Here is an 18,559-nt window from a genome sequence, read left to right on the forward strand (position 1 = left end):
GTGTCTCATCTATCACTTTATTACAACTTGCTCAAACAGAACAAGCAAATCATGAATTAAGACAAAATACAGGTCATCAAGGTCCTTTCTGGAGCAAGACTCATGCCTTAACATCTTTGCCATCATGATGATGGTACATCTCCATGACAACAAGACATGGGACGTGCCTCCTGTCACGGTGCCGGGGTATTGCTATGGCAACTGTTTCCATCAGGTGACTCCTATTAGAAGTACCAAATACTGTCGGTGAGGAATGTGTGCCGAGGGGAGGGAGGTGGGCTGGAAATGGTAGCGTCAAGAAACACTAGTACGTGAGAAGAGGAGAAAGAGGTAGTGCACAGTGATGAGATTCAAAACGTTCATTCATGCGTGTTCACGCTGAACATAAACCTTTATACAACAGGGTCGTTCAACTAAAAGAGTGCCGTTTCATATTTTCAGTAGAAATTGTGCACCAATATTTAATTTGAAAAATCTATTATATTAAGTGCGCTTTAATTAATACAGACCACACGGAAAATTCTATAAATCTGTTCCTTGGTGCACCTTCTGACTTCTAGGGAGATTTTAACCCACTTAACTCTAACATTTCTCCAAGTCTTCCCCATCATTGTAAAGCCCTAGTTATTTTATTGCTTTTACAAAGTCATTTCTGAAGATTATAATTTACTTAATGTGATTAGTGATCCATCCAATCTCATGAAATATTCTTCCTTTATTTTAAGATCTAACCTGCTACGTGAACTGAACTCTCATTTTAATATGGTGAAACTATTCCTTTTTAAAATATTTAAAAAATAAATAACATTGAACATCTAATAGTCAAATCATAGTGTAAAAGCAGGTGATCTGGTTCTACTCCTTTTAGCCATTTTCTGGTATTTTGTGGTGGAAAAGTATGCGATCATAACAAATTAACCCTATTACCCAGAAAGAACGGCTAAAATGAACGTTTTTGTGTTTGCATTCAACTGCCCCTCCCTGTTGCACACAACAAGCTTCCATTCCCCCTGTGACAAGGGGATTTATGGCTTATTTAAAATGAAATCATCAACCCCTTTACAGTCAACCCTGTTTTGGTCAATCCTGTTGGCACTTAATAGGCACTTACTATATTCATTTTTCAATGTAACTTCTTGAGATGCTGAAACATTTTTATTAAATCGAACGTGTTATTCAGAAAAGAACGTTAAAATAAGGTGAAAAAAATGTATACTATGTTACACTACCCAAAAGGTACTCATTTGGTGGAATGACCCAACAGCTCATGACAACCAGATTAACACAAGTGCCTCCGTTTTATAATTGCAGACTACTTTCTGTACCACATCCATCATTTGCAGATAAGCTTTTTTCGCGCACCCGACCGCTGTCTGTCACTGGCCAAATGGAGACACTGAGGGACAATAACTCCCGAATAATTGTATTGGTTGGTAGATTATAATATTGCCTAGTGTGTCTCTGGTGTTACCTAAATTACGACATAGCCTTAAGTTTGCATAACTGTGCATGAATATGTTTTAGAATGTGCATAGCCGAGAAAATCTAGCTCATCAATATACACTGTCTGGCGCGAGCTCCGCGAGTCTGCCACTTTCTCTGATCCTAACCTGTGGCTTTACCACTAGACTTGCCAGTATTGTGGAAGACAGAGGAGTATTCAAGCGCTTCAAATAATTCGTTCTACATACCATTTAGATCTATTTAGCCTGGGACTAATTATACAAACGGTTGAATGTGTTGTGTCTGCTATGCAGCACTGCACGAGGCGATTTGGCTAATCTAACATCATACACTGCCACTGAAAAGGACACACCCTCATGGCACTAAAATAGATGGAATCCATAAACAACTCTCGACACCACATAGTTGAGGCATATTTGAAAAAATATGATGCTCGTACAGACGTTATTGTTGCAAAATAAAATGAGTGATTTTTAAAAAATATATATCCATCATGCGATTTATATTAGGCATGCATAGGCCTGTACACATTGCGAGAAGTTTACGTTTTCTTAATAAATGATTCACATCAATATTTCAGGAAATTGAATGTTGCCTATATTATTGATTAGCAAATACACCCTACTCACATTAAAACTCACATCTAAGAAACAATGCATTTTCCCCCCAGCACTCGTTTTGACCAGAAACCACATTCCAAAAATGTAGCTCCAACTAGGCAGACAATAACACACTGTAGATATAAGAACGCACACGCCCCTTTAGAATTATATCGAAAAAGAAACATGCCCAATTTATCTTCTTACCTGTTTCTATTATCTTGACTTTAAGACACAAATTGACTGACCACAATCCAATCAACGACAATGATCAGCTTCTTCTCGCAAAGCTTTACTATTGCTCCAGTGTATAATCTGTGCCTTCTCACTGTTCAATTGCAATCCACGAAGGGTTCTTGGTCGAGTCGCGCTCTTAGAATGCAAAACATGAACGTAGTTTGCCAAAGTCTTTGTTGATGAATCTCAATGTTTCTTTTGTTTTTATTGATTCCAAATTGTCTCCTGATGTCTATCACTTGATGTCTGTCTGTCTGTCTCTCACACACACACGACCACTGATGATGTTCGTGAGCATCTAGCCATCTACCCGTAGCTTTGCGCGCGTCTCCCCGTCGGTGAATGGTGTACCCAAACGGTTACAAATATACACGGATTGTGTTTTAGATGTAGTATACCGTGTATTCGGTGTTAAACCATCAATATTTGGAGACTGGAGAGAGACAGAGAGATTTACATTAGGAAGCAGTGGAAATGTACACAATTGTTCCCTAGAGGACAATGAGGGAGGGTCATGTTTATTCAATTTAAATCAGGGGGAAGGCTTAGTATTTGTTGTATTTACTCCGGAGGAGGGTCATGTGATTTGTAATACAATAAATGTGGTATTGCTCAGGGTTTGAGAATTAGTTGCTTATTATAGTATTTCGATGTCTGCCCGATGATGCCCCTAATCCCTGATTCTTTGCTGGGTGTGCAATATCAAGTGTGCCTAGTGTGGTTTCAATAAAATGATCCATAGCCTATACTATAGGCCAGACGAAGAGCGTGCTCAGAGAAGCACAGGACAAAGTAATATTTCTAAGAAAATGTACTTCCTGAGTTTTTGCACTCTTGGGATGGTGTATATAGAACTAAGCTACACTGCATTACACATGGCAATGGACTGGACTTTCCAATCATGAGCCCCAGCCTGCCCTGCTTTTACTGATGGAACAACAAGGTCTCACAGTATCACATCAGCCATTAGACGTTAATCCATGCTTCTCAAACGTCACATTGTGAAGTTGTTCCAAACGTTACATTTCAAAGTGATTAAGGTTACGTTTAGGCACTAACTCCACATTTCTAAGGTTATTGGTAAAATATAGGCATTTATTACAAAATCTTAAAGTTGGGCATTAACCCCTGAATGGTTAAGGTTTGGAATAGGCTTAAAACAAAAATCTCAAAAACAACTTTTAAATCGCTGGATTAGAACATGCAAACTTTGGCACTAGAGGCAAATACTTACCTACTTGAAGTTAACACCGCTTACTGTTGCCCCTAGTGTCCGGTTTCCATGTAATCTCCCAACATCCTCAGACATGGATGAATGTGGAATACTGACTTCTATCACCAGTGACCTAGCTGGATCTGAACCTTTTTGTTCTACCTAACCAATGACTGTGCCTTGTATGGTGGCACTACAGGAGTTGAGTCAAAGGCTTTGAGAAGTCCTAATTCATTTCAACAGTCTTCATTTGAATTGGACTTTAAGGCTACTAAGAACAATGTAGCTTTGTGTTGGCGCCTATTTCTTCCTATTCAAAGAACAAGAGTTAGGCCTACCTGTTTGACAGACAAAATTATAGTCTACTATGAATATATTGGGATTTTGTCAGCCAAATCCTTCAGTCACCATGCACTCCTTAATAAATATCCCAGTGTCAGTGAAGATCGTGGTGTGTTAAGTTAAAACCAGGGCTCGAATTGAGGGGGTTTGAGAGGGTAATTTGGCTTTCCATGAGGAGATGCACTGCAGTACTTAATGTAGCTGGTGGCCAACCCAGATACTGACTGTTACTTTTGATTTTGACCCCCCTTTGTTCGGGGACACATTATTCCATTTCTGTTAGTCACATGTCTGTGGTACTTGTTCAGTTTATGTCTGTTGTTGAATCTCGTTATGTTCATACAAATATTTACACGTGTTAAGTTTGCTGAAAATCAACGCAGTTAACAGTGAGAGGACGTTTATTTTTTTGCTGAGTTTATATTCCTATGCCAGAGTCAACACAAATCTATTCCGTAACAACAATACCGTGTTACAAGTGTTTATAGGCCATACCTGATGATATGCGGCTGCTGTGGTAAACAACAAATGTACTTCTCTTGAATTCATTGCTGATCAGATACTTCAGTTGTATCTGGTTCTGTTGTTTTTACACGTTTTTACAGTTGATAGACAACTTTGGCACTGTTTCAAACTTAGACTATTCTCTTTTTTTTTAACAATAGCCTGCATAGAAATGAAAACGTCTCCGGGGCTGCAGCATGCGCTCATTCGTTGTCATGCTCTGTTGTGGTATTAAATAAAAGTCTCCTCTTGTCTCCAGTCATTCATTATTATTTTGGGTATAAGGGGAGGGTCACTTGTCTTTTTTCAAGCTTTCAGAGAGGGTCGGGTAAACATATATTTTTACTAAAGGGAGGGCCATCCATTTTGCTTTCCCGAGAGGTTTGATTTTCTTCAGGTATTATCCCCCCATTATAAACGATGTACAGTCCCTTGCAGTAGTTATACTCCTTTCTTTCCTATGAGTTTCACATAACTAACACTAAATCATTTCTGGAGATGAATCACAAAGCACTCTACATTCCTTATAGATGAAACAGAAATAAGCATGCAAGTCAGCCCCCAAAATATTAGATTTAAAAAAGAAAGAATGTAACATAGAGATGGGAGGCGTGAGTGGATATGAGGGTGGCATAGACTTAGAAAAGAGAAAGGCCAGCCATCTTAGACCCTCCTATCTCAGGTAAATATCCTTACCGTAAGATTAGAAAAACAGATGGGATTTCAAATAATTCAAACACAACACTGGAATCAGAGCCCAGAATGGATTGGCCTACATTCACATATTTTACATAGTGTAGCATCCATTGGGCATAACTACAGTAAACACAATGCATTTTGTGATTTTAGAAGGTACAGTAAAGTGCAGTATGCCTTTCCTGCTACTCCCTTAGCTAGCGGCCATCTTTTCATCTGTCGACCCATCGATATATCCATCTTGATCTGTCAATCTAGTATCATTCTGAGAAGACTTCATGGTGTGGTGTTCAGAGAGGAAGGACAAAGAAGGCCGCCAGCGGTCTTTAGGGACATGATGTGGCGAGGTCACTGGAAAGGAAGTGGCATCACGGACTTTCCAGCTGCAGAGGGAACAATGAGAGTTAACATACGCTATACATACAAACGTACAGTATGTGGACACCCCTTCAAATGAGTGGATTCAGCTATTTCAGCCACACCCGTTTCTGACGGGTGTATATAATCGAGCACACAGCCATAGACAAACATTGGCAGTAGAATGGCCTTACTGAAGAGCTCAGTGACGTTCAACGTTGTACCGTCATAGGATGCCACCCTTCCAACAAGTCAGTTCGTCAAATTTCTAAACTGCTATAGATGCCCCGGTCAACTGTAAGTGCTGTTACTGTGAAGTGGAAACCTCTCAGAGCAACAACGACTCAGCCGCGAAGTGGTAGGCCACACAAGCTCACAGAACGGGACCGGTGAGTTCTGAAGCACTTTGCCGCGTAAAATCGCCTGTCCTCGGTTGCAACACTCACTATAGTTCCAAACTGCCTCTGGAAGCAAGATCAGCACAATAACTATTCGTCAGGAGCATCATGAAATGGGTTTCCATGGCCGAGCAGGCGCACACAAGACTAAGATCACCATGCGCAATCCCAAGCGTCGGCTGGAGTGGTGTTAAGCTCGCCGCCATTGGACTCCGGAGCAGTGGGAACGCATTCTATGGAGTGATGAATTATGGTTCACTATCTGGCAGTCTGACGGACAAATCTGGGTTTGGCGGATGCCAGAAGAATGCTACCTGCCCGAATGCAGAGTGCCAACTGTAATGTTTTGTGGCGGAAGAAAAATGGTCTGGGGCTGTTTTTCATAGTTCAAGCTAGATCCCTTAGTTGGGGCGGCAGGTAGCCTGGTGGGTAGAAGTGTTGGACCAGTAAACAAAAGGTCGCTGGATCGTATCCCTGAGCTGACAAGGTAAAAATCTGTCATTTTGTCCCTGAGCAAGGCAGTTAACCCACTGTTCCCGGGCTATTCTGTGCTTCCAACTTTGTGGCAACAGTTTGGGGAAGGCCCCTTCCTGTTTCAGCATGACAATGCTAGCGTGAACAACGTGAGGTCCTTACAGAAATCGTTTGTTGAGATTGGTGTGGAAGAACTTGACTGGCCTGCACAGAGCCCTGACCTCTAGCCCATCAAATACCTTTGGGAATGAATTGGAATGCCGACTGCGAGCCAGGCCTAATCGCCCAACATTAGTGCCTGACCACACTAACGCTTGTGACTGAATGGAAGCAAGTCCCCGAAGCAATGTTCCAACATCTATTAGAAAGCCTTCACAGAAGAGTGGAGGCTCTTATAGCAGCAGAGGAGGGACAAACTCCATATTAATGCCCATGACTTTGGAATGAGGTGTTCGACAAGCAGGTGTCCACATACTTTTGGTCAAGTAGTGTAAGTCAATGGAAGGTGAGCTGTGTATTAGGTGTGTATTGCATGGTGTGGTTTGATGGAACACAGGCAATCCTGGTAGTTTCTCTTCATCTCACCTGCATCTTGCTGTAGATCCAGGGCAGTAGGCTGGACACCTTGGTGTAGACTCCCGGCCTGTTACTCTGCCCACAGCCGGTGCCCCAGCTGGTCACGCCCACCAGCTGCCAAAGGTTGTCACTGGCTTGGCACACCAGAGGACCACCACTGTCTCCCTGTGAGATAAGAGGAGAGAATGGATGAATGAACAGTTGAAGTGAGGGGCCAAGGTGTGGAAAGCACCTGCTACAACATACTGTATGTTTTCATGTCGTGGATAACAGATGAGGTAGAAGGGAATTTGAGTAGAGGGAGAGACGATTTCCTCAGTCCAAAGGCGTCTAAGATGAGGACAAGAGTTGGTGAGTAGCAGGAGAGGACAGCTGTGGATTAACGAAATTCCAAATTTTAACGAGTAATGTTGGCACCAAACGTTCTAAGACAGTTAGGGAAGGATTTAGAATTTTGCTGTCATGGAACATCTGGTGTCCTTACGGAGGTCAGTTTGACAAACTCTGCATCTATTGCTCTGTAAAGAAAAAAAAATAAGCACATTTGTTTTGTATGTTAATGGAATAGGGAGAGATAAGAGGTGAAAGGTCGGAGAAAGAGTGCTGAAAGAGTCGTCGGCCAAAATGGAACCCATGCTGACAGCGGCACACTGTACATGTGCTCCCGAGGCAGTGGCTTAAACCTCTAGAGCACCCCAGGGGCCTCATTTCTAACCGTTGCGTAAATTTCACACTAGAAATATTGAGATTTACAAACTTGGTGTACGCCGTAGAACCCGTTTCCAGTTCTAAATCAGACTTGACGTAAAACTGCGCGTGTGAACAAGCATTTATAACTCAGCCTGGAAAACACCCTCCATTCAACTTTTATGGTAACACTAAAGCCTTCTATTTTCCGTACAACTTGGAACTATTGGAATTGGGCCACAACAGTTTCTAAAAGAAAGAGCAATTGCGATGTTTTTGGAGGTGTTGGTAGAAACTTTTCATCTTGTCAAAGGACTGGGACAGTTTCTGAAAGAGAAAACAATGGCCAATTGTTGTGGACCTGCCGTCAGAACATTTTAGTTCAACCATGTTTTGCATTGACTTTTCCCCCCAACATAAATATGCCGGACTGCGAATTCTGAAACATTGTCTGGGCGACTCAAAACATTTTAAATTACAGTCGGCTACTCACAGTAGTTGCATACATGATGCAATGTAAAATATCAACTGTAATGTTCACCTGTTAAATTCAACTGTACGTGCTGCCTATGGGATCGCATAGGCTACAGCAGAACTTGAAATACACATCCTATCTATTTACTAGGCTACTAGGCTCAATTAAATGAGATGTGCATGGTATTTTTTTTTAACATGGCTACTTCGTGAATGCAAAAAAAGGTGAGGAATTTATTCTGCAATGGTTATAATAATCAAATCAAATAGGAAATAGATGTGTCTAATTATTTTAGATTCCAAAAACAAAAAAACATTTTCGCTCTTCTCACTTTTTTAGATATTAAGGGCGTCATCCTATCCCCTTTTTGCACAAAATACTTACTTGCCTGCTTGCAATACAATACTTCAAGCACTAGAAAATGTGTTTAGGCATGGTCTGACGTTTGCGCGGAGGTAAGCATATTCTCACGCCGAGTTCAGTTCGTATAAATGCCAACTTTTGCGGTAAAACTGCAGCACCCATGTTTTTGCGGTATATTTTGTACATACGCAATGTTTATAAAATGAGTCCCAAGCCCTGTAAATAGAAGAATTCAACTACAATATGTGGACATGTACCTGACAGGAGTCCCTGCCCCCTTTGAGGTCTCCGGCACACAGCATGTTGTTGGACACACTGCCGGAGTATACCTTGGAGCTGTTACACACACGCACGTCGATGATGTCAACGGCCACCTCCATCAGGTCTTTGGAGGGTTTCGCTGTGAAGGGACACATACAGTACCCGGTCATTCTCCAAACACACACACACACACACTTCAGCTAGCGTCACTATGGCTAGTTGCACTATGCGAACTGTAGCTCTACTGAATATAGCATGTGTTTTCTGCAATGAAAAAACATTGAGATTGGATGAATGACGCAGGTGTAGCCTCCTTTCTCCACATCACTCTCTTTATATCACAGAGACAGACAGGCCATATGGCAATTCTGGGAAATGCCAGATGGGCTGGTTCATTTTTAACCCAGAGGGCCTGTCTAAATTGTTGTTTCTTGTGCAAAATGATTTTAAAAAAGGGCTGGTGTCGGGGCCTCGAGGATAGAAATGGGCCGGTGTGTGAGAAATACCCGGTCCGAATTCTGGTCCCAGTCTGTCCCTGTTGTTTCACTCTAGATAAGCATGATTTAATTTAGTATAGTCCATTTCTCACTCCCTTGTCTGTCTTCCTACCTGCCCCCTCATCTGTTGTTCCGAATCCCGAGGTCCAGCATTTGGTTCCATGGGGGAATGTCTGGTCAAAGGCTGGCAAACAGGCAGGCTGAACTGCATCTGAATAAAAAAAACACAAAGTTAAGTTAGATAAACAGAGTGGGCATTCTGACTTCAGACACATACGTAACACACAGTTACAAAAATGACACACACGTGCGCACACACACCATGCATCCCAGACATTTAGAGCTGAAAAGGGCTAACATTTTTACAGTACTGTACCAACAATGATGTTAGCGTTTCCCTAGCGTTTCCCTAGCATTTCCCTAGCGTTTCCCTAGCGTTTCCCTAGCGTTTCCCTAGCGTTTCCCTAGTGACTCCCTAGTGTTTCCCTAGCGTTTCCCTAGCGTTTCCCTAGTGTTTCCCTAGCGACTCCCTAGTGTTTCCCTAGTGTTTCCCTAGCGTTTCCCTAGCGTTTCTCTGATATAGAAGGAATAGAGCCGGACTCACTAGTGAAGTCCACTGGTGAGGCCAGCTTCAGTATGGCGATGTCCTGGTCGTTGGTTACATTGTTGTAGTTCTCATTCACAATGATCTTCTCGACGAGGTAGGGAGAAGGAAGCTGGTCTTGTGACACCACTCCTCCGTACACACGCCACCTACTGGCATCAAGAACCGGGTGGAACGACCTTCAATGGGCACGGGAAAAAATACAATAAAATATATATTCATTTACTTATCAAACTAAGGCTTTAGCTCATGACACAGATTATGTTATTATTATGGTAATAAGGTGTATAATTGAGTTGAGATTGGTTGTCACGGTGAGGGTTGTTGAGGTGATGAGGGGTTGTCATGCTGCTTAGTCTTGAGTCATGCTGAGCAAGTTTCTGCACAGATTTACTACTAGTCTGTTATTTATATGGATAAGTGAAAGTGAAAGGACTGACATTCTCCTGAGGCAAATGGCGCGTTTATGACCCTGTCAGAAACATGGAAATACAAGCTTCAGAGTGTGTGGGGGGGGGGGGGGGGTCCATTTGGATTGTCCTCTAACTAGCCATTAAAAGTCAGAATCCCTAGCATCATCTGAGTACTCCGGGTATTTTTGGACATGCTACTCTGACTAAGGAAATTACTTAGACAACAGCATTTTTGGCCTTTAACACTGTTTACGAGCAATATAGCTGTACTTTCCGTTTATGGTCGGAGCAGCTAGCTTGCCGTTAGTCAATTGGCATTCTCAGCGAGTTCAAAACAAGTCGGATTTCACTCCGCAGCAGAGTGGGTAAGGTGGAGCTATTACCAAGGATCTACATAGCGTGTCTAGAATTAGAACCAAGGGATCCGTTTGGAAATGAGTATTGTTGTCCTCTAGTCACTGACCTGGGAAAGCAGTGGGCAGCTGTCACCACAAAGTCAGGGGACACCAGGATCCCTCCACAGATGTGTGATCCACCAAAGTGGAGAGAGAGTTGCCAGGGCCATTGGCCCAGCTTGGCAACACTGCCCCCTATGATCCGGGAGGACAACTGTTGACGTCCACAATCTTGGAAAAGGGGAATAAGTGATCAAATGTTTGTATCTAATTATAACTAGAAGTCAGATTTCAAATAGAAGGTTGATATAGACCTGCCTGGTGAAATATGAACAGATGAGTTCACGAGTTCCTTACCAATACACTTCAGAGAGACAGTATTCTGGTCTGGGCAGGACGAGCTACACAGCAACACAAGCACAACCATGTCAGGAACTTAGGACCTAACATTAAACCACACTGGAATTTGTGCAGCATGGTTACAGTTGATTTGAAACAGCCTTATTGCTGCTTATAATGCAGCAATAATGATGTAACATTACATCCCGACCAGTCATGACAGTGTATGACTTAACACCATTTTTTTTAACCTTTATTTAACTAGGTAAGTCAGTTAAGAACAAATTCTTATTTTCAATGACGGCCTAGTGGGTTAACTGCCTGTTCAGGGGCAGAATGACAGATTTGCACCTTGTCAGCTCGGGGATTTGAACTTGCAACCTTCTGGTTACTAGCTCTAACCACTAGGCTACCCTGCCGCCATCACTCCCTCAACATTACTGGGACTAAAATGAGTCAATACATATGTGCTAAGGTTTGTAGAGGGGTTCTCTCACCTGACATTGACCTGGCCCTGGATGGGTAAAGATGATCTGTTGTTCAGTGTTAGACCAATTGACTGCTGGGACTTCACTGCCTTGGTTGCAAAGGACCTGCACGGTCGACACACACAAACACATTTGGATTCTGTCTGCCAAAGCAATACGAGAATCAATTCCCCTCCCATGAAGCATTCCCAGAAAGTCAATTTGCCACAGGCACACCAACCCCAGAGAGAGAGAGAGAGGAGCGCAGAGATTCAATCTGAGTGTAAATACTGAAAATGGCAGCAGTGAAATTAGACGTCACCGAGCAAATGTCTGTGAGAGAAAGTAGTTGCTTCGAGAGGTGGCGTATACAAAAAAGGCTATTGTGAGAGAAAGTGATTGCTCTCTAAAGGTAGCTTATGAAATGGCTGTTGTGAGAGAAAGTGATTGCTCTCTAAAGGTAGCTTATGAAATGGCTGTTGTGAGACAAAGTGATTGTTCTCTAAAGGTAGCTTATGAAATGGCTGTTGTGAGAGAAAGTGATTGCTCTCTAAAGGTAGCTTATGAAATGGCTATTGTGAGAGAAAGTGATTGCTCTCTAAAGGTAGCTTATGAAATGGCTGTTGTGAGAGAAAGTGATTGCTCTCTAAAGGTAGCTTATGAAATGGCTGTTGTGAGAGAAAGTGATTGCTCTCTAAAGGTAGCTTATGAAATGGCTGTTGTGAGAGAAAGTGATTGCTCTCTAAAGGTAGCTTATGAAATGGCTGTTGTGAAATAAGGTGATCTTACTTTCTGAAGCCCAGTTGGGCACAGGTTCGGTTGGCGTAGCTCTGGTCCCATCCCTGGTAACACACTGGGAGAAAACGACCGTCCTGAGACGTTCTGACCTGTAGAGCACCGTCCGCCCCAAACCTCACTGGAGAGAGAGGGAGAGGAGGGGATAGAATAACAAGATACGAAAAGGGCTATGTTTCTCTGCTTGTCATACCGCGAGTGTACGTCTACCTGTCCACCTGGGTTTCATCTCTGTACACCTACCTGCAAGCCCGTATGTCTGTCTGTTGTGTTGTGCGTGTGAGAGTGTGCTTACCACAGCTGGACTCGTCCGTGCCCAGTTGGCAGTCCCGCAGAGCGTCACATTGGACGGTGGAGTTGGAGCAGGTGTCGTGAGCGGGCACGCTCAACTGCTTCTCAGGGTGCCCCTCATCCTCACTGTCATGGTGGTCGAGGGTGGCAGTCGTAGTTGCCAACCTGGTACCGTAATGCACTACACACAGGGAGAGAGGGAGAGAGTTGGGAGAGGGAGAGAGATGGGGGCATGGAGAACAGGTAAGGGTGGGGTGAAGAGGAGACTGAGGAAGTGGTAGCAGAGGAAGACTGTCAATGTCTGTACAAATACAGAAAGGGAAAGGGGAGGGGGATACCGAGTCAGTTGCACAACTGAATTGCATTCAACCGAAATGTGTCTCCCGCATTTAACCCGACCCCTCCTGAATCAGAGAGTAGCTTCCAAATGAAAGAGTAAACAGGCACACATATACACGAGTAACAACAACGTGAGTAAATATGACGACAGCCCTGGCCTTACCTCCGAGCCAGATGGCAATGGCCAGGAGGAGCAGCAGAACGGTGCCTCCTGAGCCACCAAAGCACTTGGCACTATGCTGGCAGCATTTGTGTTTCCTCTTGTTGTCAGGAAGAGCTGGAACAACACACACAACATACACGTCAAAACAGATGTATCTTCCCCAGGAGACCATATACAAAAGCGTACACTGAGTGTGCAAAAAAAATAAAGAACACCTTCCTAATATTGAGTCGCACTCCCGTTTGCCTTTAACATTGGGTCATGGACTCTACATGGTGTCGAAAGCGTTCCACAGAGATACTGGCCAATGTTGACTCCGATGCTTCCCATAGTTATGTCAGGTTGGCTGGATGTCCTTTGGGTGGTGGACCATTCTTGAAACCCACGGGAAACTGTTGAGCGTGGAAAAAAATCCAGCAGGATTGCAGTTTCTTTACACACTTAACCCAGTGTGCCTGGCACCTACTGTCTTGCCCATTCACCCTCAGAATGGCACACATATGCAATCTATGTCTCAATTGTCTCAGGGCTTAAAAATCCTTCTTTAACCGGTCTCCTCGCCTTCATCTACACTGATCGAAGTGGATTTAACGAGTGAAATCAAATCAGATGTCACAGCTTTCACCTGGACTCACCTGGTCAGTCTACGTCACGGACAGAGCAGGTGCTCCTAATGTTCTGTGTACTCAGTGTATAGACACCACATAATGCATAACACACAACTCGGAAGTTAAAATCCTATTTCTTTCTCAAGGATGTTTTTTGTATTGCTACCACTTCTGTTGAAACTTGTATCATTTTACACTACTTTCACTGGTGGTTTGTCGTCCCCTGAAAGCAAATAAGGAATGGAGGGAACTAGACTGGGACAGAACTGAGATAGTCAGGCACTAGATAGAGAGTACGACTCACATATACTGGGCTGGCAGATGTGTTGCGCAGCCACTGGTGGGGGGTGCTGGGGGATGTAGTATAGCTGGTTGGGAGGAGTGGGCCTTGGACCAGCTCCATAGACTGCCTCTTCATAGGACTGGAGGGGCGGGAGGGTGTGCACCTCAACAGAGTAGTATGGAGGAGGGAGCTCGTTCTGCAGGGGAGAACGCAGAGGAAAAGGCAAAAGGTTAAGCAGTCAGTCATTCAAAAAAAATATTCGGATCAAAAGCCCATGTGGGGACTTAAAGTCCCAGTGTTTTGTATTATATTGTATATATTTAACACTGTAAAAGTGTAAAAAAAAAAAAAATCAGTTTTATTTCCTGACAGTTGCTGGTTGATAATACAGTCTACACAGGACCTTCAAAATGACGTCGCTAGGCGGTATCAGTTTATGGCCCAGCACAGTCAAAACCGTGATTTTCCTGTGTTTTATATAATAATACTTTGAAATTGTACCAACTATGATAATGCCCTTTTAATTGTAAGAGCTGTTGGAAAGGAGAGTCTGAAATGTCATTGTTTTGTTGGGGTGGAGTTTTGGGCTGCCTGGTGACATCACTAGGTGGTAAATTAGTTAATAGACCAATAAGAAAGAGGGTTAACAAACCTCTCTACCAATAACAGCTTAGGAAAATTCTTGCTTGAGAAATTGCTCTTAGCTTTTTAGCCATTTGTTTTGTCTTTAATCATTTTTATTGAGAACAATCACAGTAAGGTACTTAATTATTAGCCAGAAATGATTTGATATTGAGATAAAAATGTAGATTGGACATTTAACAGACCAATAACAGAGTTCAAAACCGTTCTGCCAATAACAGCTAGTTTTCAGTTTTCTCCTCTCCACTCAGTTCACTCCTAGACAATCTTAGCAAAATGATTTTTTGAGAAAGTTTTTTTGCTAAAAAAGCTATTTTTGTTTCTTTTTTTACTAATTTAATGGAAAACTATTACAGAAAGGCACTGATTTGTTTGCCAGAAATGATTTGATATTGAGATTTAAAAAAATGAACGGCTGCATAATCCCCAGTAAAACAGCTTCCATGCAGGAACCCCGATTCATCCATAAACAGGGTATGGGGAGCTGCCTAGAGGACACATGCTGATTGCGAACAGGGCTGACAGATGGTTGATGGCGGGTGAAAAACAACCACATTCTAGTATCTACAGGTTAGATATCACTCATTGTCGGCCATAATGTGTGAATCTAAGTGTGCGTTCTCTAATTCTCTCCTTCTCTCTTTCTTTCTCTCTCTCGGAGGACCTGAGCCCTAGGACCATGCCCCAGGACTACCTGACATGATGACTCCTTGCTGTCCCCAGTCCACCTGGCCATGCTGCTGTTCCAGTTTCAACTGACCTGAGCCCTAGGACCATGCCCAGGACTACCTGACATGATGACTCCTTGCTGTCCCCAGTCCACCTGGCCATGCTGCTGCTCCAGTTTCAACTTCCACCTGACTGTGCTGCTGCTCCAGTTTCAACTGTTCTGCCTTATTATTATTCGACCATGCTGGTCATTTATGAACATTTGAACATCTTGGCCATGTTCTGTTATAATCTCCACCCGGCACAGCCAGAAGAGGACTGGCCACCCCACATAGCCTGGTTCCTCTCTAGGTTTCTTCCTAGGTATTGGCCTTTCTAGGGAGTTTTTCCTAGCCACCGTGCTTCTACACCTGCATTGCTTGCTGTTTGGGGTTTTAGGCTGGGTTTCTGTACAGCACTTTGAGATATCAGCTGATGTACGAAGGGCTATATAAATAAATTTGATTTGATTTGATAATCATATCATCCTAATGGAGCAAGTTTGAGATCCCAACACCTGAATAACCAACTCCAGCACAATGGAAGGTGCCATGTCTCTAGGCAACAATGTGCCGAGCTTCCCAATTGACCCCTTATTCATTTCCTCCAGTCTTTATCGTGCTCTCATTTCTGCTTTATATTCATCTGCTCCCCATAGCGCTATCAAGCATCTCAGACAATAGAGCTAATCAACGTTGCCAAGGACAAGCTCACATTGTCCCCCCCCCCCTCCTCCCAGGAGTCTCTATTGTTGCCACGGAGAAGAAAGGTGGCTGCCATGGAGACAACAGAACAGCAAATTCCAAAAGGAAGTTGTGGTCGACCCCCTGTCCCTGTCCCTATCCCTGGCTGGCTGCTGCCAGGTTGTATCACACACGCAGGTGATTTGTGACCCACTTCAAACACAGGTGCAGGTCAGTCAGTCTGATAGTGTGCCCCCCCCTCCCCCCTCCCCGCCCCCCTGAGGCTGGATGACAGACAGCCAGGGTTCAATATTGCCTTTGAGTTCGGTCTCTCTTTTCCTTGCCGCTAAACGGACACCTTTTCACTTTACACTGTGTGTTTATTCAGGGGGGGGGGGGGGGGGGGTGAATTCCAGTCATGTTTCCTTGTAGGGATGACATTGCTTTTAACTTCCCTAACTGGTTCTGCTGTTGGGACTTTGGCTGATCTGCACATGGCGATGTTTATGTTGCAATGACCGACATGGAATGAATCTGCTTCCTGTACAACATGCAGGCACACACATAAATTACCCCCCACACTGATTCTCACCGTTAGGTTCTAAATAAACAGAATAAAAACTAACCGGACAACTAGATAAAGCTCAAACCAAGTGTATTCACCCACCGGGTCAAACATCTGTAAAGACAAAGACATCGTTACACGAGCACATAGTCTCCTCCTTGCACATCTGGACAGCCAATACATCTCTGTTGCTAGACAGGACTTTAGTGATTCCTGTTCTCTCCCTTCATCTGACCTGGGCCCAAATCCCTCACTCCTCCCCAAATCACGGCTGTCCTGCCTTACCTGTTGACTGCAACCCGACTGTGGCCCTTCCCCTCCCCTTAGGACACCTGAGACGCAACAATAACATGTTTCTTCCTGCACTCCCCTTTCTCACCCAGTAGATTTCCATACCCTCAGTTCTTACATGGTCACATGAATAAGGCTATTTTCCCATTTCGAGTTCAAGAAGTTAGTACCCAACACCACAACAGATGAGCAGTGTGCTCTGCTCTACACCTACAGTGGATGTGCTATGGATTGGTGGAGATTTACACAACATTGCAAGATTCTTAGGTGGAGTTTTGATTTCAGAGGGGCCTAGGCTGTAGTGGATGATCACAAGGATCATTCGATCCTATAGGTCTACAGCAGACATGGATCATATTGAAGTGTCTGTCTGGTTGAGGATGAAGAGCACAACACAAAAACAAAGATGGGACTTAACTGTTGTCTGTCTCGGTGACAGAGAGAAGACTCCAGGGCTCAGTCAGTAATAATACCAGTTTATAACCTCAACCTTTTCTTTGGTAAACAGCTCCAGTTTCATGACCATAGGCACCAGACTCCAACACAAGCGAACCAGAATGCTGCCCCAAGTGGATATTCAGTTGGTGGAAGAGCCCGGCTTGCCTGAATTCCCAACTGAATCCACATAGGTCAATAGACATTGTTCCAGGTTTTAGTTACATTTCCAAGGGAAGACCGTACTTATAAACAATGAAGTTGTTAAATACTGTAACTTTGAACTTCAATTCCAAAGAGTACCTTTTGAGCTCAATAGTAGATGTGTCGGTAGCCCACATTGATTGTTGATTCATTAATCGAGACAGATAAATCCTCTCTGTCACAGACGGAACACAACAGTAGCAGGGTAGAGTGGCCCTACTGGCCTCATTTCCACCAAAAGCCTTATTTCACAATCTGTCCCCGTATTTTGGTACAACAAACTTTGGTGAATAAGACTGGTTTGAGACATAAAACCACTATCCATTTCGATGAAGAACCTCGACTTTTCAACACAATATTTTCCGCATGGGAGTATTCAACATCATTTCAACACACCATGCGAAAGCAACACAGTATAGAGATCGGAGACAGAGGCCACCGCAATGAGATCATACGGGGCTCCAGCTACACACCAGCTTGACCCTGTGCCTCGGTCTCCTGGTAAACATATCAACACAAACTGGTTCACATACCCTGCAATCTGTCCATGACGTGGCAAAAAGTACTTCTAGTCAAATGACCCACCCCGACAGAGAGAAAGTGAGAGCACGAGTACAGCATGGTCAGTGTGTGAGAAAGACAAGTGTCTTGCTTTGGAAGCTGGTGACAGAAGTCATCCCAGGGGAAACAGATAGAGAAGCAGAGAACAAGGAGGAGAGGATAAAGGAAGAACTTACAGGGTCATGCTTTGCCATCGGACGCTGGGGGAGCAGTGAGGAGAGTGGAGGTGAGACCTGGTAGGAGAGGCTTTTCACAGGGCCACTCAAACAGTCCCAGAACAGTGATCAGAGCCTGCTGACGCCACATTTGACACTCCTTCTTTCCTCTCGCTGTCTGTCCCTGAACCCCTCCACCCAGGCCACACAGGTGGGACTGCCCCACCCCATCCAACCCCTCCCTCTCTCATCTCCTCTACACTGAAATTGGTGTGTCCCAGTGCGCTACTTTCCCACCCGCCAGACCGGTTTCAAGGTGGCCAAGGAGAGACAAAGATTGATTCACACCGTGTGGCCTGCTACATTCCGGCTCAGGTGACACCAGCTGGGCAATCAGAGCCAGGGACCAAAATGGCGTCCTCTCAGACAGACACATTTTTATTTATGTGGCAGATCTTTTTCTCAGGACCTCCGG

At 43.9% G+C, this 18,559-nt stretch overlaps 2 protein-coding genes across 3 annotated transcripts in view; both read right to left on the reverse strand.

The window, feature by feature from the left end:
• LOC109905438 (FXYD domain-containing ion transport regulator 6-like) overlaps positions 1–2,829 on the reverse strand; it is a 24,920-nt gene extending 22,091 nt beyond the window's left edge. Inside the window, exon 1 of one of the 2 annotated variants that reach the window (XM_031790477.1) lies at positions 2,271–2,829. The gene's annotated coding sequence lies outside the window, so the exon portion shown is untranslated. The remainder of the gene's footprint in view (positions 1–2,270) is intronic. The other variant, XM_020502806.2, reaches the window with a different exon arrangement.
• On the reverse strand, positions 2,386–18,264 carry tmprss13a (transmembrane serine protease 13a). The gene is made up of 13 exons (XM_020502809.2): positions 18,106–18,264; positions 13,862–14,036; positions 12,950–13,063; positions 12,452–12,628; positions 12,151–12,277; positions 11,392–11,487; positions 10,913–10,956; positions 10,624–10,786; positions 9,748–9,926; positions 9,256–9,354; positions 8,643–8,785; positions 6,870–7,025; positions 2,386–5,438 (listed from the first exon to the last, which is right to left on the reverse strand). The coding sequence occupies exons 1-13, from the start codon at positions 18,121–18,123 to the stop codon at positions 5,424–5,426; spliced, it is 1,506 nt and encodes a 501-aa protein (XP_020358398.1). The 5' UTR covers positions 18,124–18,264; the 3' UTR covers positions 2,386–5,423.
• Positions 18,265–18,559: the final 295 nt, after the last annotated feature.

Source organism: Oncorhynchus kisutch, linkage group LG15 (assembly GCF_002021735.2).
Source record: "Oncorhynchus kisutch isolate 150728-3 linkage group LG15, Okis_V2, whole genome shotgun sequence".
Taxonomy (NCBI): Eukaryota; Metazoa; Chordata; class Actinopteri; order Salmoniformes; family Salmonidae; genus Oncorhynchus; species Oncorhynchus kisutch.